The sequence below is a fragment of the Agrilus planipennis genome, unplaced genomic scaffold (assembly GCF_000699045.2).
Source record: "Agrilus planipennis isolate EAB-ADULT unplaced genomic scaffold, Apla_2.0 scaffold8, whole genome shotgun sequence".
NCBI classification, from domain to species: domain Eukaryota; kingdom Metazoa; phylum Arthropoda; class Insecta; order Coleoptera; family Buprestidae; genus Agrilus; species Agrilus planipennis.
The window spans coordinates 1106552-1119859 of record NW_020442461.1 but is presented as its reverse complement, the minus strand read 5'-3'; the positions used below and the strand labels follow the sequence as shown (position 1 = coordinate 1119859).

The following is a 13308-nucleotide window of genomic DNA, read 5'->3' as shown; positions in this document are numbered from 1 at the left end:
GTTTGTCAACACATCAATACTAAAATAAGAACGTCGTCACACATAAGTCAAATAATATTAACTACTAAAAAGGTTCTTGAAAAAACTCGAAAAAATAATACTAATTAATGAATTTTCGCTTATTGAATTTTTAGTTTCAATTGACTGTTTGCGTTACTTTCACACTTCAGACTTTTCCGGGAAAATATCAGTAAATTTTCCTTACTTTTATTAAATCACGTAGCCGGCGGGTCACTTATGTATTAAATATAAAAAAAAACTTACCAGTCTAGCTTGAATGAGACAGGTGTTTTCCTCTGAAAACTGTCAACAATAATAACCACCTGATAAAAAAAAAACTATCGTTTATTATAATCGATATTCAAGTTCGATAAAAAACAAACCACTGCCGAAAAAAAAGAACGATTTCTAAACCGCAACGAATCGGAACAATACGTCATTTAAATACTCATTTAATTATTAATTGTAATAACTAATTAAAAAAGGCAAAGTAACACATGCGTATCGACCACACGACTACTGCGATTTCGACGAGCTTCTAAAAGTGTGTTGTGTTGTGTTGTATTGTTGTTACGTAGCAAGCACGGCTTGCGCTGATCTAAAATCGTGAATTTTCTCGCGGTGTGCGGATCGCAATATCCTTGCTCGCTGGACCGCGCCTACTGCGTCTGGTACGAAGAAGATTGATGCTGGAGGTCGTTGTGGTGAAAATTGCCTTGCGAAAACGCTGCGGAACTGAAAAATTGCGATATGTACCACGATACGAATTTAAAAACATTCGTTGGTTAAAAACCACTATTTCTTTATAAAATTATCGGAAATAAAATCTTTACGCAAAAGTTTCCACATTGACTAGGATAATTCGCGAAACTTCCGCTACTTGCGTTAACTTCTATCTACAAATTTGTACTAAAATGGGGTGTTTCGCGTTTGTGAAAATAATTCTATGCGAAGGGAATAGCGTAATAAAATTTGAAAAAGAATTTCGTAGTTTTCGGTTTCTCAAGTTCTAAATTTTTTAATATTTTTCAAATTTAGTTAAATAAAACAAGAAGTATTTATTCGAAATTTTATTAGCAATACAAAAAAATCGCACACAAATAGTTTTCGATACAAATAAAAACTAAAAACTGCTACAGAGAAAGCACATAACTAAAACCATTGTTTACTCAGATTTTTCTTTTTCTCCCTCTGTTTCATTCAGTTTTTTGTGTTTTAAATACACAGAAATAAGATTTATAAAGTTAACAACGTATGTTGAAACGCACACTATACACAAAGTGTGAAGCTTAAAGTAAAGAATATATGCGAAATACAAAGAAGAAATGTTGGACAAAATTATACCAAAATAACAAATTAAATTTACGGTGGCGGAGTTACTTTGAACTGAAAAAAACCCAAAAAATGTTTATTTTCATATTTAAAAAACAAAGATTGTTCTATCGACTTACCGAAGGTTATTAATAAACTATAAAATATCATTCCAACAAGTGCATTTGGTCTATTAAAAATTGATTTTTCGCCAAATAATCCCATACCTTTGCCATATCTGCAATAAAAAATATACAATACTTTACAGTAAAAACTGTAATGTCTAATCTAGCCACTACACAAAAACTTCGTAGCATCTAGACACGGCTAATTTCAAGGTTATTAATGTCAAAAAAGAAAGGTTAGAATAGACATGAAATAAATACTATTGTCATAAAAAGAATGTAAGTATTGAAAAAAAAACATATTGCTTATTGCATCATAAGTAAATATAAACAGTTCTTATTATCACTAGTTTAAAAGTATGTTTTTATGTGCCATTAAACGTAATAAGTGAGTAACACTTACTGTGATTTAAAAGCCTTTGTACAACTTATAGTTTCACTAATATCGCACATAGGGGTATAACTGCGATTATGTTCAATTGCTATTTCAACAATAAAAGCATAAATGCTGAGTCCTAACCCGATAATACTGGAGACAGTTAAAACAAAATTTAGGAATCTAGTGGAAGCCATTTTTCTCATTGAAGTACACAAAGTAATTGTTTATTAGAGGTGTTGGACCTACACATGAATATTTATGAACTATTGATCTGCGCGCCAATAAAACAACATCCTAATTAAGAATTCAGTCTAGAGGTTAAAGTTAATACAGAGCAAAGATAAGAATATTTTATTTTTAGTTCTGGCAATTTGTTTATTTGTATGTTTATAATGCTTATATACATATATTTAACTTTTGACATATAGGCAACGCTGCATACTTAGATGCATAAAAGGTTGTAGGCAATGAAACAAAATAAATAAAAATATTCGAATGTGTACGTTTTTATTTAATAAAAAATAAGCACATACACAATTACAATGATGGCATGTGGTGCTCAGATATGTTTTTTATCTTTTGCCCTTTGAATATAATAATTTTCAACAGTATTGTTATCTAAAACGTCTCTGGCATCTTTAAGGGCAAGCTTTGTAATCCTTGCTAGTAACTCAGGATATCTCTTTATAGCTTTTTGAAAATTACTTCTTGACAAAGTTAACACCTCTATTGGTTCAATAGCAACGACAGTTATTAATCTTTTTACATCGTCAGACAGTATCGCAAATTCTCCGAAATAATCTTCATCCGACAAGTGGCATATCTAAAATGAAAATTAAATTTGTATCTGGACTTTGTTGTCGAAAACCTATTGGGATCCGTCAAATGGGCATACACCATGTGGTGGCAAAATTTATAACTCGAATGAGGGAAAAATTTACATAGGAACTGTGCACGCAAATTGTAAAATTGTTTATTAAAATAATAAAACACGTTAAAAAAGTAAAAATTTTTTTGATGATGGAGTCGACGAAGTTTTCTTCTAAAGTTAAATCAAATAAAAAGTTAATATGTTCAGTGAAAAGCTGCAATAGCACTTCAGACATAGATCTTCACTCTTCACCTACATTAACTACTTTCCAATAAAAACTAACCGTTTTATATATGTAAAAAATATATTCGGAAAATTAGAGAAAAAAGTAAACTAATAGAAGCTTGGATGAAAGCAGTAGGTATCAAAGAAGTGAATTCCGGAATAAAAATTTGTTCACGTCATTTTAATGCACATGATTATATTTCAGCAAGTATTTACCATCAGCCATAACCTTAATATTTAAAACTAGAATCATACTAAAATTATAAAGTGAGAAATTATTTATTCCTGTGTAATTGATTTAACACAATTCTAATGATACGATATAAGTATTTTGAGGTTAAGAACCTACCTGCTGCAATACAACAAAGTTGCAATAATGTGTTTGCAACGTTCTCTTAAATCGGCTTTGCACGTGCAAGTCATTGATATGATATTGCTTAAATCACCCAGAATCACCTCACCAATTATATAACGTGAATCACTTTTTAAATCCGAAGTTTGTAAAAAGTAGGCAGTAAACTTGACGGAATTTGAAGGCTAGCTTCCGGATTTGTTATTTCCGAATTTTATAATGTGATTGGCATTAAAAACACGCTCACCTTCAACGAAATTTCCTTTCCGAGGCTTTGTGTCAGCCCAATCACATATTGTGTCAATACTTATCATTTTATCGTTATTTAAAAACTTGGAAATTGCACGGTACACTATAGGAACTACGATTAATTTTCCCTAATCGGCGCCATGTTTTTAGGCTCCTCCCATTTGACGGATCCCAATACTTTAAAAATATTTCTAATAATTTATATATTCGATTTGGAACATACGCATGGGTCTTATTAATGTATTTAATATTACCTCTTGTTTTTCTTGATTATAAACTGCAACTTTTCCAGTTACAATAAAAAAGATTTTATCGCCTTCTGCCCCCACCTCGTAAATTATATCGTTAGGCAGATAAAATTCTGGTTCAATTGAACTTCCAATGCCGACATATGTTGATATAGGCAAATTCTTCAGATAAACGACTTTTTCCAGTAAATGTTTACATGTATGTAACATTATTTCCTAAATTATAAAAGTAATAAAAGTAAATTTCAATACTTAGAGAGTCGGTTAATTAAGGATAGAAAAGTGCTAGAAATATAAAAACTGAGAACAGCTCACGGTTGGGTCGTTTCTAGCAAAAGGAAATAATTTGAAAATTCGAAAACGATAAAATTTATTATATTTCTCTCTGCACCTTTGTATATAGCATACCTGTCGCAATTGTGGTGATAGTGTGTTCAAAATTTCTTCCTCATTGAAAAAACTCTTTTGGTATCGAAAATTATAGTATTGGTAAAGTCGTTTCTTTGTGGAATCGGGGAGCTGCTTGTATCTGCAGTATTGGCGAATTTCTTGCAATAGATGACTGTATTTGTTCTTCGATTTATTGTACTTTTGTAGCAGGTACATTATCTGACCTAAAATGTATTTATTAACAAGGGTCATAGTCCAGGACCGTGGTACATTTTTGCACTTGATTACTATCAAGCTAATTTTCCGTGAGCAGCTTCATTTTGATGATGAGACGCCCAACAACTTCTTGTAAGAAACTTTGATTGTGGTAGCTAACAGAGGTAGCAAGGATAAAATATGTCGGTTTGATGATTCTCAAAAATTTATTACTGACTGGGGTTTTTTTTGTTTAATCTCAAGATAATTATCTAAATTATTCGAAAAAATATTTGTCCTACAAAATCTTTGGTTTTATCAAAGAGTCCCCTCTTTCCAACATGCACCGATAACGAGGTCATCATAAATGATTACTAACCAAATGATTTTTTTTTTACTTAGTTAATATTTATATAATTTAACAGTCGCATTGTCCTACAAATTGCGTGGTACCTTCTTCCGGTTCTACGCTCAGAAATTGTTAATACCACAAGACCATCAAGTGAAAAAATGTACCAGGCATCCTGGACTATCACTCAAAAGCGCGCGGTGATAATTATAAGAAAGTTTCAAAAATTTACACGTACACATATATTTCTAAAAAGTAATTTTACATGCCCTTACCGACAACGAATAAATTGAACACAAATCCAACAATTATACAGACTATGCTGACAATTATGTCCCCAACTTTGTTGGAATTGTTAATATCACTTCCGACGTGGACCAAATCGTACACGGCCTTTAATATAGACAAAGCCAAATTTCGGATTATATTACCCTCCAGGAGCCAGTTCGATTTTCCGTGAAAAGCCACCCTGTACATTACACTTGAACTCCACATTACGAGAAGCACAAAAATTATGAACAATTTGATAACTTTGACTTTATAATAACTGTGGTGACGCCACTAGAACGGACATTTTATGTTTTAGTAAGCTCAATACAAATTTCAAAAATTTTTCATAAATTGTTTACCTACCTACCTAATGTATTGAAAGTTGCACAAATATTTCAACTTACATCTCGAAATCTGTCTATATATTTCATAAGATTGGCGACTCGGAGAATTCTTATAAAAGGTGCAAACGAAAGCACCTGATATGTTAAGCTGGACTTTTTGAAAGCGGCTTCCTTGGTCATTCCAAAGGGAAAAGACGATAACAAATCCACAAAGAAATACCCAAGTACATATTTCCTACAATTATTATTACATAGAGCCAAACTTGGGTAAAATACCGAAAAAGTATATGATTACATTTAAAATATATTTAAATACTATTATTAACTAATTATCCGATTTATTGCAAAATAAATTAATTTCGCACATTATGATATTCATTTAATTTTATTTGTTTTTTGATCCAAGTTTTTTTACTTTCTCTTTTTCTGACTTACTTTGCCACAATTTTTGGGTCCAATACCACTTTTCTTGTTTGGTGTACGTACACTCCGGTACAGAATGTTAAAAATATGTCTGCAATTCCAAAGAAATTCAGATATCGCACGGATTTCACGAAATATTTCGAATATTTCTGTATACCGTCTAAGGATACACTTAACAACGGTGTGAGAACCAAAATTAAAAAGAGAACTACCATAAAAAAAGCTTCCCAATATGCCCTAGAATAGTAAAACAATTAATAGAATTTTCCAAAACGGTTTATTACATCCCTTATTAACTGCCAGAAATCAATTTGAGTTTAAAAATTTTTAGCCAATAAATACCTCATAAAATTATGTGGACATATTAGAGGCAGAAACAGGAGTTAAGAGGAGTAGAGGTAGACCTAAATTAGATTACTGTTCGCAAATAGTTAAGGATATGAGATGTTTTACATTTAGGGAAATGCGATTATTAATTCAGGATAGGAAGGAGTGGAGGTGCGTGTGCAACCAGTCTTAGGACTGACGAAACTATGTGTAAGATTTAAAATGTAATAGGTACTTAGTCAAAAAAATTATTAACATTTAATATGAAAATTAATTTTTCGAATTTCTTACCCACTACAAACTACCTCAGGTTAATGAGGGAAAATTGTTGGTGTTGTCGCACCCTCGCCTCGCCTCATTAACTTGAGGTATTTTGTAAAGGGTAAAAATTTGGAAAAGAAATTCTCATATTAGTATTTCATATTAAAAACTAACCACTACTAAAAATGTCAGTGTTTTTTTTTGGCTAAATTATTTTCGTAATAGGTATACATATATACATTTCACTAATATTATTTATTATTAAAATGTTTCTTACCTTGCAACACTAAACGGATGAATCATGTAATAGTAGTACCTTAAATGTCTATTTTGTTCCATTCGAATGGCATAATTGGATTTAAAGGCATTTCTTGCTAACGGATTATTCATATCTGCAATTAACAGTCTCTTAAAGGCTCTTCTAAAATACACAAAATAACCACTGTCTATATATTGTACTATTACATCTTCTGGCGACGGCACAGAACAATCATGTCGAAAGAGTTTTTCTTTTATCTCTTTGTCTCGATTCATTCTAAACAATTCGTTCAATCTAATAGCCGCTTTTTACATTTAATGAAAACAGCAGTGGTTGTTAGGTAACAAAACTAGACTGGCCTTCTATTTTCTTGTAAAGGTACTAACTTCATTTTTGAGGTAATTTTAATTGGAAACCTTATGGCTGATGTAAAGTTGTTATTTTCAAGGGGACTATAAAGTTAAAATATTTATTTTTTTTTTTACACTAACTGGTAAGTTATCGTTAATTTGGAAAAGCTAACTTTGTACATTTGATAACAGAACAGGACTATATAAATTAGCTTTTATAAAGGAAAGACATTAAATGAACATCAGTTTAATAAGGAAATTTTTGAACGTCGGATAGAAAGGAAATTAATTTCTGAAAAGGATGGCCTTCCTACTTATCTTTTTGTCACATCTCAGTTACGTCAAATTTAATTAATGCTAATAAAAATACAATTTCTACTAATTATTTTTTTAATTCTCTTACAAAACGTACAGTTTCTAATTTCACACAAACATCAATTACAATACATTAAAAGTTAAAAATATAATATTACTTGTAATTAAGCATTGTCTAATCTAAATAATATGTATTTCATGGGAAGGAATTTCCCAGCAAAAAAAAGCGGACAAAAGTGAACATATATCTCTAATTAATTATTATCATTCAATACCAAATTTTTGTTTTATTAATCAGTGAATTACCGAGAACTACTTGAGCTAGAACGACTGCGCTTGCGACGTCGAGGGGGCGGACTTCTCGAGTGCGGTCTGCGTCTCGGAGGACTTCTTCTTGGGGGTCGGAATGGGGAACGTCTCCGAAATCTCGGTGGACTGCGGCGCATTGGGGGCCGACGTATCGGTAAGGGGCTTCGCTTGGGAGGTAAAGGTCTTGGTTTCGGGATAAGAACGGGGGCGGCAGTTATTTCCTATTTTAACAAAAAAGGAAATACTAATTAGAACTAAAACATACATGAATTGAGATAGTTATGGCATTTCATTTTGTTACAATTTTTTGTGCACAAATGAAACCGTTCACAAGAACTTTAGTATTATGTACGCCTTTTTTTGTTATTTTGAAAAACGTAATACCTGTCCATCAATTTGTCCTCCATCCATGTGTTTCATGGCATTTTCTGCCTCATCCGGTGTAGAAAATTCGACATAGGCATAACCCCTGCCTATGTGAGGGTGCAAATGGTCCTTGGGGAATTCAACGTTCTTTACTGTCCCATATGTACTGAAAATTTCCATGATGTGATCCTTATTTACAGTACGAGTCAAACGACCTATGTGGATCTTCGTAGGTCTAGGGGTAGGTGAACGGCGCCTCCTCTTACGACGAGATCTTGACCTCGAACGAGACCTTAAAATCACAAAAGAAATTACCCCATTCAAAAAGCATTTGTTTTTCGTAATTTACTTTGAACGCTTCGCTCTGTCGTCACGTGGTATAGAAGGCTTGCGATTTTCCTTTTCTTTGTCCTTTTCCTTATCTCTTGAAACTTCCTTGGTCTTGTCTTTGTCCTTAGACTTGTCTTTCTCATGGTCTTTATCTTTTCTTTCTTTCTCTCTGCTTTTTCGTACTGTTGCTTTACTTCTTTTCGGACGAGTGCGGTTATTGTCACTGCTAGATGAAGACGAGTCTGAAGAAGAACTGCTGGAACGTGATGAACTTCCAGTACTTGAACTGCTAGAGGATCTTGATCCACTAGAGGAGCTTGACTCTGAAGAACTATTTAAAAAACGCATATTACTATTTAATAATACATGCACCTATGAATTTTTGATAAACCTTCGACTGCTATCACTGCTACTTGAAGCAGAATCGGATTTTTTTCTGTCGCGGACTCTTTCTTTCTTCTTCTCCTTTTCTTCCGATTCTGAACCACTACTTTTTCTAGCCCTAAAAATAAAATTTTACAATATTCACAAACGATTCGATTAACCGACAGGCTCACTCACATTTTTTACAGGTTAAGTAGATATAGTAAATAAATCAACACTAATATCGTTAGAGATACAAAAAATTGTGCATGGTATCCTTCTTGGTGAAAAAGAAAATGGTTTTTAACAGGCTTCACTACTAGTACTAACCATTATTACCAAATTTTAATTATAAACGCTAATCAATAATACATTAAACGTACAAGATAACCATAACCATTCAAACCATCAACGCATCAACAATATAAATCATAGATTAACACCATAGCAATACAACCAGTTTACCACCCTTGCCAGTTGTTAATTCTGAATTCCATTTCATAGATAAGACATCTACAGTTGGTAAGTGTTGTCATTGAAGTGGAGTGGAGGTATCTGTAGTCTAGTTCAATGAGTGTTGTATATCCCTTGTCTATGGATCCATTCCTTTCAATCATTGAACTAGACTACAGATACTGGAAGGCGTACGCTATGTTAAATTTGTGAGCGCAAGTGTGCGAATAACTCCGCTGCTGCGGAGTGGGATACCATCTCTCTTTCACACACAGGCGCTTATGAGTCAATATCGGAAGTCAAGTGAAAATGAGGCAGGTGTGCGATACCCGTGTATGATTTTACATTGCCGTGCGGTATCTTTATCGCAGAAATTATTAACAAATTATTGGGGTGTTTTAAAATTTGTTAAAAAGCAATAAATTCATTAGAAATAATTTTTATTGTGACCTAGTACAAACAAAACAATACAATTAATCCGAAAAAGTTCTAATTTTAATTAACTAAATTATTCNCTCTAGGTACAGCTGTCTGAAACGAATGTGAACCGATACAGCCAATGCCGCGTAGCTTAATGGCATCCGGATTTTTTTTAATGTTCCTGTAAAATGAAATCTCATGAAAGAGCATTCAGATACAATTTATTTAGCTTCCCACGTAAAAAGCGCGGCTAAAATAATGTTTTGTACTGAACTGATAACTAATATTGATATATATATAAACAGTTTTCACGCTTTTCCTAAATTATCAAATATGGCGGAGTAATGTACATTTACTTACAACCAGTAAATTAATCATCGGAATCGTAAAAATAAGCCGATACCCATTAATAAAAAAACACGCAACAGATGAAACTGTAATTCCAGAATCTGTTGTGATAGAAATTTTGTGTGTACTCGAACTTTTTCCAATTTTTTTTGAACAAAAATGCACACAACATATGATTATTCAAATACACAAAGCGTAGAAATTGGTAGAAATGCAGCAGACAGCAGAAGCAGAAAAGTGAACGGGAAGGAAGTACGTCATATGCGTTAATCTCGTCGAAGTTAGCAATACATATTATACTTAATATGTACTACTTTCTTTTGCTAAATAGTCGTTGGTTGTTGCATATGCCGGTTTAAAAAAATCCTTTAATAAAAATTAAACCCATCCAATGATAAAAATTTTTTTGAATTATGGAATAGGAAATATGTACATTCTTATTGTTCCTTTTGCAGAATAACTTTTTCAAATAGTTAATGAACTGAGTATCAATAAATCATTCATCTTGAAAGTTAATCTGTGAAAGAAACAGTAAACAATTTATACGAACTTGCTATTACATAATTCAAAAAATGTTTTTAAATATTTCGCGCCAGCCTAGAAAGCTGCCAAGATATGTATTGACAGCGCTCCCTTGCGTCAACCTCGGCAACATTCAGAATTTCAGATAAACTTACCCTTTGTGTATCTATTATCTATGGATAAACTCGTAACCAGTTGCACTTATGTGATTATTAAGATACAATAATGTCTAGTTTTATCTAATTATCGTGATAATTAGTTAAATGGGATGGGTTAAATTTTTATTAAAGGATTTTTTTAAACCGGCATATGCAACAACCAACGACTATTTAGCAAAAGAAAGTAGTACATATTAAGTATAATATGTATTGCTAACTTCGACGAGATTAACGCATATGACGTACTTCCTTCCCGTTCACTTTTCTGCTTCTGCTGTCTGCTGCATTTCTACCAATTTCTACGCTTTGTGTATTTGAATAATCATATGTTGTGTGCATTTTTGTTCAAAAAAAATTGGAAAAAGTTCGAGTACACACAAAATTTCTATCACAACAGATTCTGGAATTACAGTTTCATCTGTTGCGTGTTTTTTTATTAATGGNGCATTTCTACCAATTTCTACGCTTTGTGTATTTGAATAATCATATGTTGTGTGCATTTTTGTTCGAAAAAAATTGGAAAAAGTTCGAGTACACACAAAATTTCTATCACAACAGATTCTGGAATTACAGTTTCATCTGTTGCGTGTTTTTTTATTAATGGGTATCGGCTTATTTTTACGATTCCGATGATTAATTTACTGGTTGTAAGTAAATGTACATTACTCCGCCATATTTGATAATTTAGGAAAAGCGTGAAAACTGTTTATATATATATCAATATTAGTTATCAGTTCAGTACAAAACATTATTTTAGCCGCGCTTTTTACTAGGGAAGCTAAATAAATTGTATCTGAATGCTCTTTCATGAGATTTCATTTTACAGGAACATTAAAAAAAATCCGGATGCCATTAAGCTACGCGGCATTGGCTGTATCGGTTCACATTCGTTTCAGACAGCTGTACCTAGAGCCCTAAAGAAAACATGAAAATTACCTTTTTTCCATTGGGAACGAAGGCAGTGTGTTGTTGTTAAAGGAAGGATTTACAACAATCAATGAACTGGTAAGTAACAGTATCAACTAAAAATAGTAAATAAGGTCCTAGAAACTTGACATTTACAATTTACTTTCAATAGACAATTTTTAAACAACGGTTCAGAAATGGCAGAAGCAGGATAGCAGTATTAATGTGAAAGTGACCTTTCAATCAGTGTGAAAGTTAACTTATAATTTTACCACCATATTGTCACATTAAAATATTACTGATTTACTTGCTTTAAAAGTGATAATTAATTACTTTTTCTTGCCTGTTTGTATAGAATGTTCATGAGAAGGAATTTGCAGTTAATATTGATGTCACTGAAACAACCGATGCTTTGACATGAGGGAGAGACAACTGGAAATTACTTTAGAAACACCTGAAACAGCAGATTCTCTGCAGTGGTATCCCTCCTGGATTTGGCTTGCATATTACACTTGTGGGCTTTAGAATGCTACCTTCTGCAATTAATTGAGGTGAGAATGCATGGCAATTAATATTAATTACTCTTTGTTAATCTGTTTAATGGTATTTCTTTTAACAATTTTCTATTGTTCGCAGTATAAATTGACGTTATGGTGTTATGATGTATAGTATTTTAACATTTATCTATTATCGAAGCGTAAGTTGAGGTTATTGTGCACCTACCTATGGTGTTCCTTTTAACAGTTATCTATTATCCATAGCATCTATGATATTTAACAATTTTATCTATTACAACTTGTATTCATGCATCTATGATTATTTGACATTTATCTGTCATATTGTGAACTAACACTTGTCGGCAATTTATGATTCAGCTATTTTACTTGATTTTTGATGCTTATTTTTAGGTGTGTTTAATTCCTTCCTTAATTAATAGTGTAATTAATATAGTTTTTTGTTCGTTCTGCAGGTTGCCCAACAAATGAGAGAATTAAAGATTAGTTTGGCCATACTAAACCAATCAATGTATATATGGGTGTGGTCCTTCATGGATTTGCTGTTTTCGTTTTGCAACACTATCCAGTTAATTTTTAACCGATGATTGAGAGCAACTGGAGCTTCAATTTGAATTTGAATTCCACTGAAACAACAAATTTTCTGCGATGGCATTCCTCCTAGATTCAGTTTGGTATTGACACGTGCAAACTTTGGAATGTTCCAGTCTACAGTTAATTAAGGTGAGAATACTTGATTAATTAATTTTACTTGCTAATTATTAATCTGTTACCACCCTATCTGTTTCAGATCGACGATGGAGAAGACAAAGAAGATCCCATAGTTAAAATAGTTCTCTATCTTGCATGCTCACTAGTAGAATTAATTGTTGAAGTTCAGTTTATTCAAATTAATTTTTTATTTTGCATGTTCATTTTATTTGATTATTTTTATTTTGCATGCTTATTTTGTTCATTTTATTTGAAGTAGTTGTTGATTGTAGATGTTTTTATTATTTTTTTTGTATGTAGTAGTAGTGTAGTACTAGCATTAACTCGTTTAGTAGTTGTAGTGTAGTCTAACATGTCTCTTGCTTACCTCTTCGCTTAGCTTACTGCATATTCTTACTATTTTGCTTTGCATTTACCCTACGAGTTCTACATGATTCAACGTTTCGTTATCGTGTGTGTTTCTTCTCACCCTTGTGGAATTAGGGAGGGCCTCCCCGAACGACTTCCCTTGGGCTTAGCTATTTAGTTGATCTTAAAAGTGTCTTATACACTTTTCGCGAGTCTACTCTAGCGTTACTTCCTTTCAGACAGGGTACAGTGGGTTATCTGGAATAGGAGCAATAGGCGACTGCCCAGCTTGCCTTGGCGAAATCTGTCCGATCTT

The 13308-nt window shown here is 32.6% G+C and overlaps 3 protein-coding genes and 1 long non-coding RNA gene across 4 annotated transcripts; 1 reads left to right on the top strand and 3 right to left on the bottom strand.

Moving 5' to 3' along the window:
• Positions 1-1055: 1055 nt before the first annotated feature.
• LOC112906499 (vitamin K epoxide reductase complex subunit 1-like protein 1) lies at positions 1056-2143 on the bottom strand. The gene is made up of 3 exons (XM_025980726.1): positions 1840-2143; positions 1452-1549; positions 1056-1386 (listed from the first exon to the last, which is right to left on the bottom strand). The coding sequence occupies exons 1-3, from the start codon at positions 2016-2018 to the stop codon at positions 1166-1168; spliced, it is 498 nt and encodes a 165-aa protein (XP_025836511.1). The 5' UTR covers positions 2019-2143; the 3' UTR covers positions 1056-1165.
• A 149-nt stretch (positions 2144-2292) lies between these two features.
• Positions 2293-7150, bottom strand: LOC108736051 (potassium/sodium hyperpolarization-activated cyclic nucleotide-gated channel 1-like). The gene is made up of 7 exons (XM_018468320.2): positions 6597-7150; positions 5744-5968; positions 5369-5543; positions 4970-5255; positions 4169-4374; positions 3767-3976; positions 2293-2638 (listed from the first exon to the last, which is right to left on the bottom strand). Exons 1-7 carry the CDS (start codon positions 6851-6853, stop codon positions 2375-2377), a joined length of 1623 nt encoding a protein of 540 aa, XP_018323822.1. The 5' UTR covers positions 6854-7150; the 3' UTR covers positions 2293-2374.
• A 163-nt stretch (positions 7151-7313) lies between these two features.
• LOC108736047 (RNA-binding protein with serine-rich domain 1-B) lies at positions 7314-9054 on the bottom strand. Its single transcript, XM_018468315.2, has 5 exons — positions 8810-9054; positions 8640-8750; positions 8268-8579; positions 7937-8210; positions 7314-7773 (listed from the first exon to the last, which is right to left on the bottom strand). Coding segments are annotated over exons 1-5 (927 nt in total). The 5' UTR covers positions 8812-9054; the 3' UTR covers positions 7314-7545.
• Positions 9055-10982: 1928 nt separating this feature from the next.
• LOC108736049 lies at positions 10983-12876 on the top strand. The gene is made up of 5 exons (XR_001937666.2): positions 10983-11159; positions 11339-11517; positions 11774-11969; positions 12389-12656; positions 12724-12876. It is a non-coding gene; the product is annotated as an uncharacterized LOC108736049 (long non-coding RNA).
• Positions 12877-13308: the final 432 nt, after the last annotated feature.

Bases quoted from the DNA above. Each gene is read 5' to 3' on its own strand.
- LOC112906499 (XM_025980726.1), bottom strand. From the start codon at position 2,018: ATGAGAAAAATGGCTTCCACTAGATTCCTAAATTTTGTTTTAACTGTC. The intron at 1,550-1,839 runs GTAAGTGTTACT...TTTTTATTGCAG, and splicing joins ACAAAGGCTTTTAAATCACA to ATATGGCAAAGGTATGGGAT. The intron at 1,387-1,451 runs GTAAGTCGATAG...GGTTTTTTTCAG, and splicing joins TAGTTTATTAATAACCTTCG to TTCAAAGTAACTCCGCCACC.
- LOC108736051 (XM_018468320.2), bottom strand. From the start codon at position 6,853: ATGAATCGAGACAAAGAGATAAAAGAAAAACTCTTTCGACATGATTGT. The intron at 5,969-6,596 runs GTAAGAAACATT...TTACTATTCTAG, and splicing joins CATCCGTTTAGTGTTGCAAG to GGCATATTGGGAAGCTTTTT. The intron at 3,977-4,168 runs GTATGCTATATA...TTTATAATTTAG, and splicing joins TATCACCACAATTGCGACAG to GAAATAATGTTACATACATG.
- LOC108736047 (XM_018468315.2), bottom strand. The intron at 8,580-8,639 runs GTTTATCAAAAA...TTTTTTAAATAG, and splicing joins AGCAGTGATAGCAGTCGAAG to TTCTTCAGAGTCAAGCTCCT. The intron at 8,211-8,267 runs GTAAATTACGAA...TGTGATTTTAAG, and splicing joins GACAGAGCGAAGCGTTCAAA to GTCTCGTTCGAGGTCAAGAT.